The following is a 21,627-nucleotide window of genomic DNA, read 5'->3' as shown; positions in this document are numbered from 1 at the left end:
AAACACACGCACATGCTCACTTGAGCACAGTATCCCGAGGAGCCCCGGGGGGACATACCTGTGCAGTAAGACACGCCTTTGCAAGTAGCATTAATAGCCTCCTGGCACTTCTTCTGGGCAGTCTCGAACTGACAGTTTTTACAGCAAGGACTGTTCCTATCACTGCAGAGGGAGAGCAGACGGGACAGTCCAAGTCAAACATCAGCCCCGCGGCACACACTACCGTCATGTCACAAGGTCCTGAAGATCGCAGGGAAGGCCTGTGGCTGGGTCACCCAGGCCTGCGTGCTGCGCCCCCCCAGGTGCTGGTCCACCTGCATGTACTGACGGCCCTTCCTACTATGGTGTCAGGAAGCAGTGCAGACAGTAAGTACAGACAGGCCCAAGGTGACTCATCCTTAAAACACCTTGGTGTCCTTGGTTTTCATTAACTTAGTGTCATAATTTCTTAAAAAAGGAAGACATGGGTCTGCAAGGCAACGGTGGTAAGGAAGCCAGGCAACCAGAGTCCTAGTTCCCATCAAAATTTACATCAAGGGCACCTGCATGGCTCATCTGGTTAAGCATCCGCCTTTGGCTCTGGTCATGACCTCACAGTTGGTGAGTTTAAGCCCCACATCGGGCTCACTGCTCTCATCACAGAGCCCCCTCTGAATCCTCTGTCCCCTCTCTCTCTGCCCCTCCACCACACATGCTCATTCTGTCTCGAAAATAAACACTTTTTAAAAATCTTTAAAAAAAAAAAAAAAGATTTTACAACATCAATATGTTCATAGTCAAATCCGCTATTCACCAAGTTTTCCCCTTGTACTGCTAAGCCAGGCACTGGTCATAAAAATGGAAACACAGGTACCTTCTAATTTGTAACCTGCCTCCTCCGTATTTAGCTTAGGCCATTAAACAGTAATCTCTAACATTATTTTATTGGAGAGAAACACAAGAATTAATTTCGATCTCAGGAGGACTGTCATTCTGTGTCTAATATTTTATCACTATGAATGAATGTAGCCATGAAATCACCTCTCTCGTACATCTGTTTCCTTAGAAAAGACTCTCTGAGCTATGAGATGCGGAATCAAAGAGTACACGAGGTTACAGATTTTGTAACATAAAGTCAAACTGCTTTCCAGAAAGCATTTTTCTTGCTGTAACAAGGACAAAAAGGACAAACACACGTGCAAGCGCGCGCACACACTCTTTCACGATTCCAAAGCCCCTGCGTTTTCCAACTGCTCTTCCCCCACAGCCACGTACGCTCACCTGCACTGCACACCCTCCTTGAGCATGCATTCGCTGCTGCAGCAGGTGTCGTTGTTCAGGTACATGATGCCAGGATCGCACTCCTCTCCTTCGTCCACCCTGGAGTTCCCACACACTTTGTTGCTTCGTTCTTGGAAACACTCCTGGGCCTTACTTTCAATGGTCTTATAGATGGACTGCTTACTGCAGTTTGAAAACATCTTGAAAGAAAGAAGGCCACAAAGGACCCAAAGTAACAATAAAAATGCATTCCCACGTAGTGTTCGTGTTTCTTCCCTAGAGACAAACTCTCAATGTAAAAGCCACAGTCAGAGCCACCTTGAAGGCATGTCAAGTTCCATCACTGTCTCCTCAAAATGCCAGTTATATGGAATCAAGTTACCTCCCTGAGTAGGGGGCTAAAAGCTGGTGTGGATTTGGGTAAGAGCCTAAAAATTCTTCACAGGCAGGCTGTACAGTGAGACCGTGCATCCCAGCCTGTCCCTCGAGAGGACCAACAGTCTGGCTCCACCAGACTCTACGCTGTCCTGTCCCCAGGCATGGCACCTGACACCGCCACAGTGCCAGTGAGAATTAGGAACACACCATCATCTTCCAGGACATAACGATTCGGGGATGCCGCGAATTTCTGATTTACCTCCTTCTCTTTCCCTGCCTATGGGTATGAATGACCCATGTTTAAAGTTTTTAGGGGCGCCTGCGTGACTCAGTCAGATAAGTGACCGACTTAGGCTCAGGTCATGATCTCTGGGTTCGGGAGTTCGAGCCCTGTGTGGGGCTCTCTGCTGTCAGCACAGAGCCTGCTTCAGATTCTTGGGCTCCCTCTCTCTCTGCCCCTCCCGTTTGCAGACTCTCTCTCAAACATAAATTAAAAAAAAAAAAAAACAAAAAAAAAAAACAAAGCTTTTAAATAGCTGAGCATAGTCAGAGGCATGAGATTACCTTACATATGGTCTACTAAAAGATTAAATCCCAAATTGTAACCTAAACATTCACATGGATCCCCGTGATTTTAACAATTTCTTTGTGATTTCTACAGTTGACCAGTATCTCAAAGGAAGCCTCTACCCTAGTTCCCCCACCATTTTCAGTACAGAACCATGGAAGTGGCCTTCTTATAAATTTGGGGATTTTTTTTACCAGGAGCTCTAAAATGGAGTCCATTTTGCAAACCATCTGAAATTAGCAAGAAAAGGAGCAAGAGACCTGAGGAAAATTTAGTGCAGTTTCTTGAGGGAAGGTCTCCACAGTTGATGCACTTTTGCTAAAATGGCTTCACTTTCTCCCTAGAGAAGACCATGCCCTTGAGGAGCAGAGAACACAGGACCCTCCAAAGGTAATTGTGACCACCGAATCAGATGACAAAAGGATTACTTTTATTTATCTCTTTATCTATTTATTTAACTTATAAATGTTTATTTATTTTTGAAAGAAAGTACGAGCAGGAGAAGGGCAAAGAGAGAGGGAGAGACAGAGAATCCCAAGCAGGTTCCGTACTGTCAGTGCAAAACCTGATGCGGAGTTTGAACTCACGAACCATGAGATCATGACCTGAGCTGAAATCAAGAGCTGGACGCGACCAACTGAGCCACCACTGAGCCCTGAAAGATTACTTTTAGAAGATATTCAAGACCTTATCCCTTGAACAGAAATCCTAACTGGGCTTTTTTTTTATTTTATTTTTTTTAATGTTTATTTAGTTTTGACAGAGAGAGAGGGAGACACCGAATCCAAGGCTCCAGGCTCTGAGCTGTCAGCCCAGAGCCCGACGCGGGGCTCGAACCCACGGACCGTGAGATCATGACCTGAGCCGAAGTCGGACACTCAACCCGACAGAGCCACCCAGGCACCCCTGGGCTTTTTTTTTTTTTAAAGGATCTTTGGGGGCGCCTGGGTGGCTCAGTCAGTTGGGCGTCCGACTTTGGCTCAGGTCATGATCTCACGGTCCGTGGGTTCAAGCCCCGCGTCGGGCTCTGTGCTGACAGCTCAGAGCCTGGAGACTGCTTCAGATTCTGTGTCTCCCTCTCTCTCTGCTCCTCCCCTGCTCATGCTCTCTGTCTCAAAAATAAAAACATAAAAAAAAAAAAAAAAAAATTAAAGGATTTTTTTTTTTTATGGTAAAGATTTTTATTTTATAGTAAAAGTATTTGTTTTAAATAAAGATATTTAAGGGGTGTTATTGCTGTCTAGCCTCAGGCGGTTAGAATTTGCTGGGTTTATTCACGAGCACTGCAGATCCATGAACTCAACTTTAGAAGTTCACTTATGGGAGATGAGATCATAAGGAATTCGAATGGACACCGAAGCCATAAGAAGACCTCCTCACTAACTTATCAGAGCCACACCTGAGCAGCAGGGCCCCTCGGCAGGGCTCAAGGGGAATGTGGCCGTTGCTCTGGTCTCCCCTTTGTGGACTCCACGCTCCCTGAAGACCTCTGGCCTTCTCTTTGCATCCTTCCCACACTCTCTCCTCTTGTGCCAAAAATCCCTCAGGCCATCTGGCCACACAGAAGGCCTGCCGCACAAGTCACTAGGCCACATGTCACTTCTCAGCAGCTGGTCTGTGGGAGGTGCCAGGCCCTGTCTTTTGAGGTCGAGGAACCTGGAGCCCTTTTAATCTAGTTAAAAACATTTTTATTAAGGAATCAATTTAAAATGTAGATTAGAAGATACCTAATATATTTTTACAAGTTTGTTAGTTGGGTAAACCAAACTAATAGAAAATACACTAAATATGACATGCTTGGAACAAAATAAATAAATGGATAAATTGTTTTTGATAGACTAACACCTCTTTTTTTGTCCTACACTTTTGTTTTCTTTTATTTTTTAACACTCGTTCATTTATGAGAGACAGAGAGCGTGAGTAGCGGAGGGGCAGAGAGAGAGGGAGAGACAGAAAATGAAGAAGGCTCCAGGCTCTGAGCTATCAGCATAGAGCCCAATGTGGGGCTCGAACCCACTGACCGCAAGATCATGACCTGAGCTAGTTAGACGCTCAACCGACTGAGCCACCCAGGTGGCCCATCTGTTCTTATTTTGACTTTTTAAGTAAGCTCTACATCCAGCAAGGACAGACCAACACTTCCTGAATTAAAAAACAAAAGGCCTGGCCAGGCACCGTTCTCATTAGGAAGTCCTTCCCGGGCCGCTTGAAGAGCTCGTGGGGAAAGTTCACTGAGGAGAACTTGTACAAAAAGAGTCTGCCAAAAAGTAAGACGATTTCCCCCAAAACACCGACCCCATCCTCGTAACAAAGAAGCAAATGACTACAATCTAGAGCGCACTGTCCAATACTGTAGCCACGAGCCAAGTGTGGCTCCGTAAATTTATTTTTCCTCACCACGTACTTCACACTTACAGAAATGTTCACTCACTGGGAATGCAAACTGGTGCAGCCACTCTGGAAAACAGTATGGAGGTTCTTCAAAAAATTAAAAATCAAACTACCCTATGACCCAGCAACTGCACTACTGGGTATTTATCCAAGGGATACAGGTGTGCTGTTTCGAAGGGACACATGCACCCCCATGTTTACAGCAGCACTATCGACAATAGCCAAAGGATGGAAAGAGCCCAGATGTCCATCGATGCATGAAGGGATAAAGAAAATGTGGTATATACATACAATGGAGTATTACTCGGCAATCAAAAAGAATGAAATCTTGCCATTTGCAACTATGTAGATGGAACAGCGAGGTATTATGCTAAGTGAAATGAGTCAGAGAAAGACAAAAATCTTAAGGCTTCACTCATATGAGGACTTTAAGACACAGAACAGATGAACATAAGGGAAGGGAAGCAAAAATAATATAAAAACAGAGAGGGGGACAAAAACATAAGAGACTCTCAAATATGGAGAACAGAGGATTACTGGAGGGGTTGTAGGAGGGGCGATGCGCTAAATGGGTAACGGGCATTAAGGAATCTACTCCTGAAATCGTTACACCATATGCTGACTTGGATGTAAATTTAAAAAATAAATAAAAATTAAAAAAATAAGTTAAAAAAAAGAAATGTTCACTCGTTATGGACAGAACAGTATTGTCAACACCCACATGCCGCTCACCAGCTTCTACGAGGACCGACTCACGCCTTCATGACTCCTCTGTACCCTCACCACTTCCCCTCTGCCCTCACACTGGTTTGTTGTTGTTGTTGTTTTTTAATAGCTTTAGTAAGACGTATTTTACATATCACAAAATTCACCCATCTCAAATGTACAAGTCAACGATTCCCAGTCACTTTATCAAGTGGCGTGGCCATCACCACATTGTGGACATTTTCTTGCCTCCAATAAGATCCCTTGTGTCCTTTTACAGTTAATTCCCATTCTTACCTCCAGCCCCAGGCAATCACTATTGAATTTAAATAAAATAGAACTTAAAATTCAGTTGCTCAGTCTCTCCAGCTACATTTCAAGTGCTCAATGGCCACATCTGGCTAGTGGCTACTGTATTAACACAGAATATTGCCATCATCCCAGAACCTTCTACTGAACAGCCCTGAACTACAATGTACATATTCAGAAATGCAGAGACAACTCAGAAAAATGGAGGAAAACTCAACAGGGAATGTGATAAGTCGGAAGAGTAGGCAGAAATGAGGAGGGTAAAGGGCCTCGGGCGCGAGCTATCAGGCAGAGGAAAAATAAAACTTCAGGTGCAACGCAAAAGAAGAGACTGTTTATACATAACAGCCAAGGAAAAAGAGGACAAAAGAACATGAGAAAGACACTTTCAAAAAAGCAGGGCCGGGACCAGGGAAACACAAAAATAACCTGGTCCTCTAGCTCCATGCCAGGCTCTAAAGAGCCAAGTGCCGGCTCAAAAGAAGAGTCAGGAGAAACACTTCACCGTCTTTCCCGGGTAGAGCCAGCCAACTCTCACTCAGCAACAAAACCAGAATGTTTTCCTCATTATGCCTCATGCTGTTTAACACCAAGTAAAATGCAAGAATCAGACACCGATGAACACTTTCAATCCAAACTCTAAGTCAGCCACAGCCACTCTTACGGTCTCTCAAGAGGCTCACAGTACCCCATGCCAAGGACTGGTGTACTCTCAAAAATCCTAGGAGCCAACTGTTAATTTAGTTACTCAACAAACTATTATATGCCAGGTACCCCTACTAGGTACTGGAGACAGAGCTGTGAACACGACAAGCACAGGCCTTTCCTGCGGGAGGCTTATACTCTGTCAAATTACGGATTGTGTTGAAGTTTATAAAAACATGCAGGGGCGCCTAGGTGGCTCAGTCAGTTAAGTGTTTGACTTCAGCTCAGGTCATGATCTCATATAGTTCATGGGTTTGAGCCCCACGTCAGGCTCTGTGCTAACAGCTCAGAGCCTGGAGCCTGCTTCAAATTGGGTCTCCTCTCTCTGCCCCTCCCCAACTAGAATTCTGTCTCTCTCTCTCTCTCAAAAATAAACATTAAAAATTTTTTTTTAAAAAACCCATGCCAGGGGCGCCTGGGTGGCTCAGTCAGTTGGGTGTCCAACTTCGGCTCAGGTCATGATCTCACAGTTTGTGAGTTTGAGCCCCGCATCAGGCTCTGAGCTGATAGTTGATAGCTCAGAGCCTGGAACCCGTTTTGGATTCTGTTGTCTCCCTCTCTCTCTGACCCTCCCTGGCTCACACTCTGTCTCTTTCTCTATCGAAAATAAACAAATATTAAAAACAAAACAACAAAAAACCATACCAATTGTTAAGTACTGTAGACTTAAAATGAATGACAACTTGTATAAGAAATGACAGGAAATTTTTAACTTGCACCAGACCTTGCCATTTAGACCTCCAATACAAGCCATTACTGTCACTGATTTTCCATATAGCCCAAATCAACATATGATTAGCTTTGATACCAGTCGAAATGATAGCTTTAACCAGATCTGATGGACCATGTTTCACTCTCAAACACACAACCAGGTTTGAGGGTACTTTGTAATTTGCAGCTCCATCCCTAGAACTGAATGCTTTACTGGGCTCTCATTATAATTAAATATAGCCTCTTTCTTTCCTAACCTTAAAAAGCTCCAAAAGATACACACCTTATTGTTCTCGTGATCTCCACTCACCGCTATGGGATACATAACATATTTTCCTCCCTGGTCCTCATTTGGGGCACATTCCGCTAGGCCATCCGGATCATGTTCTGCTCCAAAATTGTGTCCCAATTCATGAGTTGTAACCAGGTCAGCTTCCTTAAGGATCGTGCAAAGAAAACATTATTTCCTGACACCAACCATCAGCTGCATTGGCCAGCTAGGCCGTGATTTCTTAAATGGGGTCTTGATGAATGCGATCAACGACAGAGTATCAGTTGGACCGTGGGAGTTGGGAGTGTCTGGATTGAAGGGCCCAGCACAGTGGAATAAAATACCTACACCAACTGTAACATCGTAGCCAAACTACCAGTGTATCAGATTCGTATTTCCGATCAATATCCATTCTCCCCTTCCTAATCCCACTCCGGTGGCAATACACTCAACTAAAATAAACCACCTTTCCATATTTCCTTGAGGGCAGGTCAGCCTCGTGACTGGTTCTGTCCAGTGGGATATAAACAGAAGCCAGTGGGTGGGACTTCCACAGAGAAGCTTTTAGAAAGGGACAGACTAGGCTTTGTCCTTTCTGCAACACAGAAGAGAACCACCTTGTGAGCAGGAGATGATAAGCAGGAGGACAGAGGCCTGTGCTCAGAGTGGCTGAGTGAAAACTGGAAACATCCGGGCTCCCTGAGGGCATCACCGAGCTGCTACAGCACCCACAGGATGCTATCCATGACCTTGTCGTTGACTGAGGCAAATACCCCTATTATTTAAGTCAATGTTTATTGGCTTTTCAGTTGTATGGATTTGCTGGAATGTGCCTTACCCATTCCTAATGGATCTATCTGGGCAAAAACAAGATCCTAAAATCTTCTAGAAAAAACTGGTCACATACAAAGGATAAAAAGTCGGAATGACTTCAGATTCTAATAGTAACACAAAACAGTAGAAGATAATGGAGCGATGCCTTCAAGCACTGAGAAAACTTAATTATCAATCAAATTTAAGAGTAGGGTAAAGACATTTTCAGATATGTAAAAATCTCAATTTGCCTCTCACGTATGCTTTCTTAGGAAGCTCTGGAACATACGCTACACCAAAATGATGGTATAAATCAACAAAGAGGAAGAAGATGAGGTTCAGGAAATGACGGAGTATGGAGAGGTCTTCAAATGACAGCTACACAGCAGGACCAGGAGCCTAGGAGCCACAAGATGAAGAGTTCGGGGCAGGGCCGGGGCGGGGAGTGGGGGGGTGGGTGGGTGGTGGTGTCTTCAGGAGAAACAATGGCCCTGGGTGGGAGGGTCTCAAAAGAAATCTCACAGGTAATTTTATCTTTTCCTTTGTATTTTTTATTTTCACATTTCCCACCAAAACACATGTTATATTTTTAGGTGGAAACAAACTAACAAAAGCATGTATTACTTTTCTAAAAGATATCTACGTAAATATATAAAGTTGAGGTTCTACCACAATAAACTCAAAATCTATCCTTTTAAAAAATAAGAGAACATACCTTTGTAAGGATGGTTTTACCATAATTTTTTGTGCTGGTCAAACCACTATTCAAATAGATATTCTTCTTTCCAATTGGACTATAGTAAGCTAGAGGACAAAGGAAACAGAGACAGATTGCTCATTTAGCACAGAACTACAATACAATCTACTCAGTCTGCCATTCTCACACAGCCACACAACAAATGGAAACTTACCCTTTGGACAAACACCTCCGTGGCTGTTTGCTCTGGGAGAACCGACGTAAGCTAATCCAAGAGTTCCCATATCAAAATCTTGATAGGTGAAAAGATGTGCGAGGCAGACTTTAGATGCTTCCTCAGCTATATCAAAGCTAAATTGCTTTAAGAAAAAAAAGCATTCTTAATTAGATTAACAATGACATCAGACTAAAAGACGTTTCAGCCCGACACCGGGGAACGATAACATACGACTGACTGCACTTCTGCTTCAGCCCACAAAACTGAGTACAATTACCTACACCTCTCACCCACCTGCACACATTAAGGAACGGAGTGCTGTCTAGTCAGGGAGGAGGGTATGACAGGGAAGAGCTTGGCAGCTTTTGAGAACAGCTCAAAACTAAGAGGGCTAGTGTGCAGACATGCAGCCTGGCCCTGAAGACATTCCACTTTTGTCAGTCTCAGTGCTTGAATATTCCCTTCAGGAGATGTAGGACCTCATACCAAAACGGATCCCTCTAAAGTATTTCAAGGATTCTATTGGTTTTATAGGGTTTTTCCCCCCTATTTATTTTTGGTAATCTCTACACCCAACGTGGCTCAAACAACCCCAAGATTAAGAGTCGCATACTCTTCTGACTGAGCCAGCCAGGTGCCCAGGTTCTGCAGGTTTTTCTTTTTTTTTTAAGTTTGCTTTGGTTTTTCAGCCTCCAGAACTAGGAGAAATAAAATTCTGTTAAGCCCCCGGTCTGTGGTGCTTTGTTACCAGCAGACCTAACACACTAACTCACTTGGTGAGCCTCTTTAGAAGTCAACGGTGCTAGGGGCGCCTGGGTGGCCCAGTCAGTTGGGCGTCCCACTTCAGCTCAGGTCACTATCTCACGGCTAATGGGTTCAAGCCCCGCATCGGGCTCTGTGCTAGCAGCTTGGAGCCTGGAGCCTGGAGCCTGCTTCGGATTCTGTGTCTCCCTCTCTTCCTGCCCCTCCACCACTCATACTTATCTCTCTTTCTCTCAAAAATAAACAAACATTAAAAAAAAAAAGGGGGGGGGGGAACAGTGCTGTCTCAACCTCTGGGATGGCAGTGAAACACAGCAGATAAGGCATGTAGGGTACTATACGATGAAGCACTCTATCGATCTCAACTTGGATGAAGAGTTGGGAATATCCTTTAATTCAAGCTTTGAAAACTTAATTTTTGCCTTGTGAGACTGATGAGCCATGCTATGCATGGCCTAACCCATGGAAACTATTAGATAAATAAGCATTGTTAGAAGCTGCTGAATTTGCAGTAATTTGTGAGAGCAACCATTGGACACCAATACACTTACTAACATATTAAAGATCACTATCACTTCATAGAAGGCCATTTTACCACAAAGCAATAGCATGTACAAACCCAAGACACTGAAATCATGTGGCAAAAAGGATCAATCATCCCTGTCAAGAATCCAAATGGCAGAAAATGATTAGGCTACCTTTAGATTTATCACCAGAATAAAGACACAAAGATTTTTATTTTTTTCCAGTGTTTATTTTTTTGAGTGAGAGAGACAGAGAGCAAGCAGAGGAGGGGCAGAGAGAGAGAGAGAGAGAGAGAGAGAGAGAGACACACACACACACAAATCCAAAGCAGGCTCTAGGCTCTGACCTGTCAGCACAGAGCCTGATGTGGGGCTCAAACCCAGGAGCCGTGAGATCGTGACTTGAGCCAAAGTTGGCTGCTTAACTGACAGAGCCACTAAGGTGCCCCAAGATACAAAGATTTTTAAATCCTGTAGAAAACTTTCAGATCTCCAAGTTATATTTCTACCAATACACTGTCATACTGTTTGACATATCCTGGCCTAGGAGATCTACTGATGAGTTTCAAAGAAACCTGCACAAAACGGTGTGCAAAAAATGTACATATTGGGTATCCATCTACTTTCTGAAGTCCCAATACTTCACTAGGTTCTCAAAGATACTAAGTTTAAGAAGCACCACTCTCAAGCATTTTTCATTTTCATAACTTTTTGGCCCACTGTGCTGTCTGCCCGGCTGTAGGGGTGAGGTCACTGCTGGATTGGGCGGGGGGGAAGCTGCTCCTGATTTTCAGTAACCTTTGTTGATGCGCCCCTTCATTAATGCAGACACACCTCGTGTATTAGAAACCAGAAAGGACGCTCACAGGGTCCCACTAAGGATTCCACCACCTACCTCTAGCAACATCTTCACATCCCAAGCATCCTTTTCTTCATTTGGGTAACTTTTTGCCATGTTATAGTGCCTTTCACCAGGTTTCACATCTTGTGGAGACTTGAGAATGCGAATCTATACTTAAAGAGACGATACACTTAGAACACTTCAGAAAAAAGTCAGAAGACTCTGGAATAATACTGCATTGTTTTAGCTATTCAAAATAAGATCACCTACCACTCTAGAAACAATGTTTTAAACCCAAGTTCCATAAGATTCTTCAGCTCTAATATTCAATGTTTAAAAACAAACTGAGAAGCATATGGTATGGAAAATATGTAGGTCAATGAATGATTTATCAATTTATAAATGTGCTTCTAAACTCTTACTTCCTTGGCATTGAGGAGGGCACCTGTTGGGATGAGCACTGGGTATTGTATGGAAACCAATTCGACAATAAATTATATGTAAAAAAAATTCTTACTTCCTCTATATTTGGTCTGATAAAATGAGAACTTGGGTTCTATGAGCCTAAAATATTTATTCCAATATAATCAATGATTCAGAGACACAGAACAATTACATGTCTATCATTGCAGAGGAATAAAAGATTGTAAAGGACAGGGGCTTTTCCTTGCACATACAGTAAAAATTCATGTTAATCCTGCTTTAATAAAAAAGGGAACAAAGGGTTTTCTCCAAAAGAAATGAAACGTTATCAACTGGTGAGTTTGTTTAGGAAAAAGAACTAAGCCATGCTCAGCTCAGCCGTTTCTGGCCTCTCTTCCGGATCTGCCTGCCTGGACAGAGTGTGTCTGGTCTGCCACCAAGCAGTAAGCTCACAGGGGAGGGCTCTGCCTCTGTGGCTTTGGTGGTAGGTGGTCAAGATCAATTCTGGGATGAAATAGAGGGAAGCCCAGTGCAACTGCCCAGCTAAACCACATCCTCCAACCCAAGTGTCATCGTTATCATAAAGCTGAGATTTTTATCTCCTATACTGCACCTATTTTGCCAAGTGGTTCCAAGTTCTTAAGGCAAAAAAGGAGTTTTATTTCTTGGTTCCCTAAAACTTGAACACAATGCAGCTGTTTTAAACAAGTGAGGCAGCTTTCTATGTACCATAACGGAATAATCGCCAACATATTCGCAAAATGAAAAAGCAAGGTGCAAGAGTAGAGCAGACCACCATGTGTCAAATACACACATACACATACACATGCCATACATGCACAAAGTACTTCTAGAACGATACTTATGAAACTCGTGACATGGATGGCTCTGGGAAGGGGCTGGTTTGACAGTGGGCAGAGGCTGAAGAGACTTACTTTTCACTGGCTTTTGTACCATGTGTATACATTACCTATTCAGATAATAACTTAAAAGAAAATGCAAAACAGTAAAAGAGAATGGAAAAGGGAAAAATAATTCTCTTAGTTTTATACAAGTACTACAAACGTTTAACATTTATAAAGTATAGTATGATGCATGATTTCTAAAGTTTTTTTTTTTTTAAAGCTCTAAATTCTAGGCTATAGAACCTATAAGAATATAGTTAATTTAATACAAACAGCTTGGAAAAAATAAAGATAATTTACACATTAAAATGTCTGTCGAAAGCAATAGCTGATTTCAGAAATCTTTTTAATCAGTATTACCAATTTAACACAATTTTTACTGCAAGATAAGATGACATTGAGACATCATTGCTGGACATACTCCATTGACAGACTATAAAAAATCAGAAGATTCTGGGGAAAAGAGACCCACTGGTTCTATAGGCATAAATGCCTTACAAATGTACACAGTATTTTTGAATACATTTTCTAAGGATTCAGCAGTATGTATCGGCATTCTGACTAAAGATGCAAAGCATCATCAAAAAAAAGTAAAACAATGAAGAGGATAAAAACAATAAATTCTGAGAAAGAAGAAATCACAGCAATGTAAAAAAGCATTCTGCCTACAACAAGCCTAAGAACAAAAAACTTCACAATCTATAAATAATTATTTCAAAACGCTGCACAATTTATTAGATAAAAATCACTGGCATTTGAAAATATTTAAGATCAGAATCTAAGATAAGCTTCTGGACTCTGAATACAAGTGACAAATACTTAGATGGCATCACTCAGCTGAGTAATAAAAGCCACATCCGTTGGTAAGTACCTGCTCAATCTGTATTCCGTAACCTTTAAAACCCGCGTTGTCCCATGAAGTGTTCCGATAGATGTCATCAACTCTGTCAATAAGCTCTATCTGTGTTTATAAAAGAAAGACATGCATATGTTTACTACGCTTTGCAATGTAATATAAATTTTGTCGGGATTACAAATGCCAGTTTAGAGAAAATGTCACTGTAAAAGTTTCCACCAATGAGAAAACAAGCATTAAGATGTTATTCTTGGGGGGTGTGGGTGGCACAGTCAGTTGAGTGTCCAACTCTTGATTTGGGCTCAGGTCATGATCTCACAGTTGACAAGTTTAAGCCCCGTGTCGGGCTCTACACTGACACTGTGTAGTCTGCTGAGGACTCTCTCTCTTTCTCTCTCTCTCTGTCCCTCTTGCGCTCGTGTGTGAGCTCTCTCCCTCTCAAGAATAAACTTAGGAAAAAAAAAAAGAAGTTAGTCTTCATCACTGACAACACTAACAATGATTCCTAGCCGCAAACATACTGCTACCAGAACCAAGAAGTGGTACAGTTAGGGGTGTCTGAGTGGCTCAGTCCCTTCAGCAGCCAACTTTGGCTCAGGTCATGATCTTGCGACCATGAGTCTGAATCACACAGACTGTGTTTCTGTCTCTCTCTGCCCCTCCCCTGCTCATGCTCTGTCTCTTTCAAAAATAAATTTAAAAAAACATAAAAAAAAAAAAAAATGATACAATTAATCTCAAATTTTAGGTTATCAATTGCATATGGAACCAAAATATCAAGTAACAGACTTTTTTTAAAAACTGCCATTCCATTCAACCATAATACTGAAAGTTCAAAGTCAATCAACGTACCTAAAGTATTCCCTTCTAAGAAGTAGTCTCTTCACTCTAGTTTTTAGCAAGAACCTCAAATGTCTTTCTCGGAAAGGAGGAACCCAAATAGCCAAGTTATGGAAAGAGCCCAAATGTTCATCAACTGACAAACAGATAAAGAATATATGATATATGTATGTATGTGTATGTATATATATATATATGTATATATATATATATATATACCTCATATATACATATAATGGAATATTACTTGATCAAAAAGAATGAAATCTTATCATTTGCAACATAAGTCAGAGAAAGATTAATATATGATTTCACTCATGGATTTTAAGAAACAAAACAGATGAACATAGGGGAAGGGAAGGAAAAATAAGATAAAAACAGGGAGGCAAACCATAAGAGATTCTGAAATATAGAAAACAAACTGGGGGTTGCTGAAGGCATGTTGTTGGGTTGGGGGATGGGCTAGATGGGTGATGGCACTTGCTGGGATGAGCACTGGATGTTGTATGTAAGTGATGAATCACTGAATTCTACTCCTGAAACCAATACTACACTGTATATTAACTTGGATTTAAATAAAATTTAAAATTTCAAAAAGAAAGAAAGAGAAAGAAAGAAAGAAAAAAGGAAGGAAGAGGAAGAGGAAGAGGAAGAGGAAGAGGAAGAGGAAGAGGAAGAGGAAGAGGAAGGGAAGGGAAGGGAAGGGAAGAGATGAGGAGCAGGGACAGATACTGCTCAATCTATCCCCGACCCTCCCTGGGCAAACCAGCACCAAGGACCAGGTAAAGAGATGGACAGAGGAGTGAGGCTCCACGTTCCTCCTTTCTTCTGTTCTCTGCTTTGGGAAGGGAGGCAGACAAAGAATACTGGGGGAGGAGGGTCAAGGATGATTCAAACTACGTAAGAACAAAATGCTCATTACCCATCTTTTCCTCAAGGAGACTATTCTATTGTTCAAAAACTAGCCAGATGAGGTTTGTTCCAGTAACTGTGAAGCACATTACAGATCTAAGAAACTGTTCTTTGCTTATAGTAAGTGTAAAACTAAAAAATACAATTTCTAAGACTAGACCTCTCATTATATTCACATTGTGGTATAATGAACAAAAAAAGGAAATTAAGATCTTTTAATACAAAACCCGTATTGAGAAAGGAGCTTTTTCAAGAAAGAATCTCTTAATTCGGAACAAGAATTACAGTGACTTCACACACTACTCCTACTACCCTCATAATAAATTCTTTCACTTGACATTGGAAGGGAAGGGAAAGAAGGGTGAGGGAGGGTACAAATGAAACACAGAGAACGGAACAAGCAAGGCAATGAGCAAGGCAATGAGAAAGGCCTAGGCTCTTGGATCATGAATAGCTGTATTCTCTTTTATACCCTCAACAACAACATTTTGTCAGTGCCCAGTTATCATGACGAATGAGATCATAGCAACAAAAAATGTCAATGAAATAGGATTCCCTTGGCTTTTCAAATTATAACAGTAAAGGCTTAAAAACCCATGTCAGTACTTCTGTAATCTTTCCTTTGAATCTTTACAGTTAGGACCTTGTAAATCCCATCTATTCCACGTATTTATATTCCAACAATTAGCTATTTTATACAACATGAAACAAGCAGACCATCTCCTCTGAAATAAACATAGAGGCGAAGAACACACAGAGGTTCATACAAATACTTTTTTTCCACTCTGGAGCATACATCCATACATGAGTCACCAACAGGATCACGGCCATTATAGCAGTGATGTTTCCAGAAAGTTCACTTGAACAGAAGGGAAGCCTATGTTATGAACTCTTCCTAAACCTAATTAATATGCATAAAAATTCTCTTGTGCAGAAAAGAGTAGTTCAAAGGTAAAATGGGGTTTCAAATATTTGAAACTAGAATCTCTACAGAGTAATGTTAAGAACTTCAGAGCGCTCCCAGATATTTTAGGAAATGACAGGGCATCTGAAACAAATCTTGTTTCATCACATTTCACATCACAGCAGTCTTCTCTCGGACGGAATTCGCCTACCTAACTGGGTCTTTGTGTCCAGTGACCTGATGCAGTATCAGATACTCACCAAGTAATTTGTAGTTGTGCTCTCTTCCCCTCTGCCCATGTATTTGTAAAAGCGATGATCTGCTACCACCAACAATTTACACGTGTTCTTCATGGGATTAGGGTCAGCTCGTCTCTTCACCCGATGAACAAGCTCTAATATGAATTTGTATGCACTATTAAATCAAAATTCATCAAAACAAGGAGTTTTTTATAGTAACGCTTTAAATCTAGCATACTTTTGAAACAAACATTATTTGTGCTCAGTATCCTTAAAGATATTTTAAACAAAAAAACAATTTGGAGGAAGACAGAAAAATGAAAAGTCATATGAGGTTTTAAAATCATAGAATTCGGGGCACCCGGGTGGCTCAGTCGGTTAAGCGTCCGACTTCAGCTCAGGTCACGATCTTGCGGTCCGTGAGTTCGAGCCCCGCGTCGGGCTCTGGGCTGACGGCTCAGAGCCTGGAGCCTGCTTCCGATTCTGTGTCTCCCTCTCTCTCTGCCCCTCCCCCGTTCATGCTCTGTCTCTCTCTGTCTCAAAAATAAATAAACGTTAAAAAAAATTTAAAAAAACAAACAAACAAAAAAATCATAGAATTCAGGGACGCCTGGGTGGCTCAGTTGGTTGGTTAAGTGCCGACTTCAGCTCAGGTCATGATCTCACAGTCCGTGAGTTCGAGCCCCGCATCGGGCTCTGTACTGACAGCTCAGAACCTGGAGCCTGCTTCATATCTGTGTCTCCCCACCCCCGCTCTGTGCTCCTCCCCTGCTCATGCACGAGTGTGCACGTGCACGCTCCCTCTCTATCAAAAATAAACATTAAAAAAAAATTTTTTTAACGTGGAATTCAAAACCAAGGAAAGTGCCTCCTTAATTTCTAAAATGAGGATACTTTAAAAAGTACTTCAAATAAAATAAGCAACTAATTTACTTCTGGGCTATGAAACTGTCATTTTCTTCTAGAAGTCTACGAATTAACCAAAGTAATAATAAAACTATAAAGATAATCAGACATTAAAAACATTTATGGTAATAGATCATTTTCCTTATCAAATACAAAATTGACAATTTATGTATTTATATACTAAAATGTTAGTAATAAATTTTCTAAGTTTTCAAAAAATGAGGACAGTAGAGTATTTCTCCAAGATGGTTTTGTTTTTAAATGACTCTGAAGTGATCTGTCCCAAGGCTGATAGCCTTCTTTCTGAAAAGTACAGACCTCTCTTGGTACCAACTAATTTCTTATAAACTTATCTCAAGATTGTTCTCAATGGTACTATTTTCTCATTTTTAAATTCTCCAAATAAAAAAACTTTCCTTCCTCACCACACCCACTGAAACATTATATGTGAGCAATCCTTCTTTAATATTTACAAAAAAAAAAAAAAAAATCCCCTCAGATTATTCAATTTCCCTTTTCTGCAGTCTTTTTCCAATCTTTATTGTTCCATTATTTTCTAGTGTTTTCGATTCTTACCTTATAGGCAAAAGAATTAAATTTCTGAATAAAACTCTATTTTCAAGTCAAATACTATAATAACTTGATAATATTTTTCCCCCAATTAATAATCACCCCTACTGAAGACAGACATCATGCTTGCTTCTCATTTGAAAAACTATTTGTTAAGTCTTACCGTCGGGTGGCTCTCTGTCTACTAGCCCTTTTGGAAGCAACTCTTCATTATCCGCCTTTATATAACCACACACTTTTGGAGACTGCAGACGTGAAATATTCTTGATATCTTCAGATTTATAAACTAACATTCTTTTGTCTTTAGTATCATTAATTAGTCTCCAAAGTGGCTAAAATAGAAAACATAAATTGAGATGCAAAATATAAGAATTCCTCACCACTAAATTCTTAACAACATTCTTTGTTTCTAGATGACGTCATTTCCAGGTTAAGTAAACCGATTAGTCATTTTATCAAAAATAAATCATCTCAATTTTCCTCAGAGTTTCTCTGCTGGTAAATAAATACATGGATTATTCACTCTTCGATTTTATGTATATATGAAAAAAGCATTTTATGTATATATTTTGCACAAGTTATGAAACCTTTTAGAAGCTCCAGAAGAGAAAACACATAACCTTTTCCAATCATTCAAAACCATTTGTGGAGCACCTGCTGCATACCAACCCTACTCTGGGTGACGGCCTCTAGCAAGGAGGGAGACTGACCATGGTATCCTATTCCAGCTTCCTCGGTATCTTTGTGCCACGAAGGTTTTGCCCACAGGAGGGAAGACTGAAAACTCACAGCAATGTTACCCAAAACCTATTATCACTTTCCCAAGAAAGCAGTTTCTAAAAAATCTTCACTTCTCCTACCGCACGGTCACAGTAAATCAGAGCTAACATACTTGAAAAGTTACCCAAGGCAAGAACAAAGCTCCTGTACGGATGCCGGTCTCATCAAAACTAGGCAGCTTGTGAGGAAAAGTACCAAAACGATATTTTATATACACACGTGCACACATTTATATAATACACATAACTTATGGAAATGAAAATCTACACCACAAGGACATGACTTCACATCCACTAGGATAGCTGGAATCAAAGACAGGTAATAACAAGTACTGGTGAGGATGTGGAGAAGTCGGAAGCCTCACGTACTATGGAATGAAAAATGGTAGAATGCGAAGTGCAGCCACTAGGGAAGACAGCTCAGCAGTTCCTCAAAAGGTTAAAAATAGAGATAGCATCTGACCCAGAAATTCCACTCCTACTACAAACCCGAGAGAAAATATATACTCACACAAAAACTTTTGTTCACAAATGTCCACGACAGCATTATTCACAAGAGCCAAACAAGTGAAAACAACCCAAATGCCCAACTGATGAATGAATAAGCACAATGTGACACATCCATAAAATATACTATTATTTGGCAATAAGAAGAAATGAAGTACTGACACGAACCACAACATGGGTGAACCCTGAAAACATTCTAAGCGAGGGGTGCCCGGGTGGCTCAGTGAATTGAGTGTCTGACTTCGGCTCCAGTCATCATCTCACAGTTCGCGGTTCAAGCCCGCATGGGGCTCTGTGCTGACAGTGCGGACCCTGCTTGGGACTGACTGACTCTCTCTCTCTCTCTGTCCCTCCCCCAACTCGTGCTCCCTCAAATAAATTTTTAAAAAATAATAAAAATTAAAAAAAAAAATAAAAAACATCCCAAGTGAAAAAAGCCAAACACAACAGACCACATATTGTGATTCCATTTACACGAATGAACAAGCAAATCTACAGAGATCGTGGATTAGTGGTTTCCTAGGTCTAGGGAAGTTGGGGGCAAAGGGTGGCGGGCTGCTAAAGAGTACAGTGTTTCTTCCGGGGATGATGAAAATGTTCTAAAATCGTTGGGTGGTGATGACTGCATAGCTCTAGGAGACACGAAAAGCCAACGAAGTACACCCTTTAAACGTGTGAACAGTACGGAATGTGAATTTTATCTCAATAAAGCTGTTAAATATAGTTGACTCTAGAACAATGAGGGGTTAGGAGCGCTGACGCCCCCATGCAGCTGAAAATCCACCACACGTACCTTTCGATGCCCCCAAAACAAATACTAACAGCCTACTCTTGACCAGAAGCCTTACCAACAGCATAAACAGCTTATTCACATATGTTGTACATTACATGTATTGTATACTATATTCTTACAATACCTAACTTTCCCTTAATTTTTTCATTTCTAGGCCACATGGTTCATCTGTGTTTTCAAACTACTGCAAATCTCTAAACAATTTTCTAATATATTTATTGAAAAAGACCTGCATGTAAGTGGACTTGTGCAGTTGAAATCCATGTTGTGCAACAGTCAAGTGTGTGTGTGTGTGTGTGTGTGTGTGTGTGTGTGTGTGTGTGTCTTCTTTCATAATCCATGTATGGAGTAGATTTAAGAAACAAGACAATGGGGCTCCTGGGTGGCTCAGTCGGTTGAGTGCCTGACTTGATCAGCTCAGGTCATGATCCCAGGGTTGCAGAATCAAGCCCCATGTCAGGCTCCTCGCTGAGCTCTCTCTCTCTCCCTCTGCCCCTCTCCCTTGCTCACGCTCTCTCTCTAAAATAAAATTTTAAAAAAAAGAAAGAGATGGTGAACCACAGGGCTAGCAGAAACCTCAAAGTTACCTAACCAACTCCTTGGTTGTAGGGACCGTCATTTGGCCTACAAACAGGAAAAGAGAAAAATGTTTTCTTCTGGATCAAACATCTCTAAATTCATATTAAGAGTTTCCTAATACAGCCAGTCTAACACAGAAAAAGACAGCAGGCTTTGCGATCAGAGATATCTGGGTTCAGACCTCAACTGTACCCCTACTATGTGCCTTCGAAAAGTAACTTATCTGAACATAATTTTTTTCATGGGGTAAAGTACTGATACATCTATCTTAAAGATAACATAATGAATCTAGTTATATATTAAGATTTCAAGACAAAGGTACTTACTATTACTACTAATAGAAGCAAATCCTATTATCACCATTATCAACAAGTGGCCAGATAAAGTCAACTGATGAACAACTAATTAAGAGGCAAGAACCTTAACTGACCCTAAATTGGGAGGGGGAAGATCTATGGAGGAGATTTTGAGGATTTATAGAGATCTGGACTATGTGTTGTTAGATAATGCTACAGAATTATTTTCATTTTCTCAGGTGTGTTTATTGTGGCTATGTAGAAGAGTACGTTTAATGTTAGGAGACATACACTGAAGCATTTAGGGGTAAAGTGTCATGATGTCTGAAACTTATTTTCCCTTTGAGGGGAAAAAAAAGAAGAAAAGCACACGTGGTAGTATGCTATCAGTTAATGAAAGGTCACAGGGTATCTATAAAGTCCTTTTGTAAATCTGAACGTTTTCAAAGCAGAAAGGGGGGAGGAAAAACATCATCTTTTTTTTTTTTTTTTAAAGTTTATTATGTAGAGAGAAACAGAGAGAGAGTGTGTGTGCACGAAAAGGTGCACGTGCAAGTTGCAGAGGGACAGAAAGAGAGGGGGAGAGAGAGAGAATCCCAAGCAGGCTCTGCACTGCCAGAACAGAGCCCGATGCGGATCTCAAGAGCCATGACATCACAACCTGAGCCAAAACCAAGAGTCAGATGATTAACCAACTAAGCCATCCAGGCATTCCAAAACAATCATCTTATGATTAAAGTTTAACCTAGGCTTATTCATATAAGCCTTATTTATAGCAAGCTTTGGTGATAAAATTAGTGATGGCTTAAAATGTTTAATGGTGATGTGTTAAAAATAAGATATATACATTTTCCTGTTTACTCTTATGTCTAAGATTTTAATACAATAATTTTTATATCAAGGTAACTGCAGATAAGAATTATGCAATAAAGAACATAAAAATCAGGGGCGACTGAGTGGCTTAGT

The 21,627-nt window shown here is 41.0% G+C and overlaps 1 protein-coding gene across 3 annotated transcripts in view; it reads right to left on the bottom strand.

The window, feature by feature from the left end:
- The window catches only part of ADAM17 (ADAM metallopeptidase domain 17), a 52,856-nt gene that overhangs the window by 12,307 nt on the left and 18,922 nt on the right, over window positions 1-21,627 (bottom strand). Inside the window, exons 5-13 of one of the 3 annotated variants that reach the window (XM_042982528.1) lie at window positions 17,871-18,039; window positions 16,253-16,386; window positions 13,352-13,441; window positions 11,207-11,320; window positions 9,023-9,167; window positions 8,827-8,915; window positions 7,311-7,463; window positions 1,261-1,460; window positions 59-162 (exon numbers count right to left, since the gene is read on the bottom strand). In XM_042982528.1, coding sequence (XP_042838462.1) covers window positions 59-162; window positions 1,261-1,460; window positions 7,311-7,463; window positions 8,827-8,915; window positions 9,023-9,167; window positions 11,207-11,320; window positions 13,352-13,441; window positions 16,253-16,386; window positions 17,871-18,039 — 1,198 coding nt within the window. Of the gene's footprint in view, window positions 1-58; window positions 163-1,260; window positions 1,461-7,310; window positions 7,464-8,826; window positions 8,916-9,022; window positions 9,168-11,206; window positions 11,326-13,351; window positions 13,442-16,252; window positions 16,407-17,870; window positions 18,040-21,627 lie in introns of those variants that run through there. The other 2 variants (XM_042982529.1, XM_042982530.1) reach the window with 2 other exon arrangements.

This window comes from Panthera tigris, chromosome A3 (genome assembly GCF_018350195.1).
Source record: "Panthera tigris isolate Pti1 chromosome A3, P.tigris_Pti1_mat1.1, whole genome shotgun sequence".
Lineage (NCBI taxonomy): Eukaryota > Metazoa > Chordata > Mammalia > Carnivora > Felidae > Panthera > Panthera tigris.
This window is presented reverse-complemented; position numbering and strand designations above follow the sequence as displayed.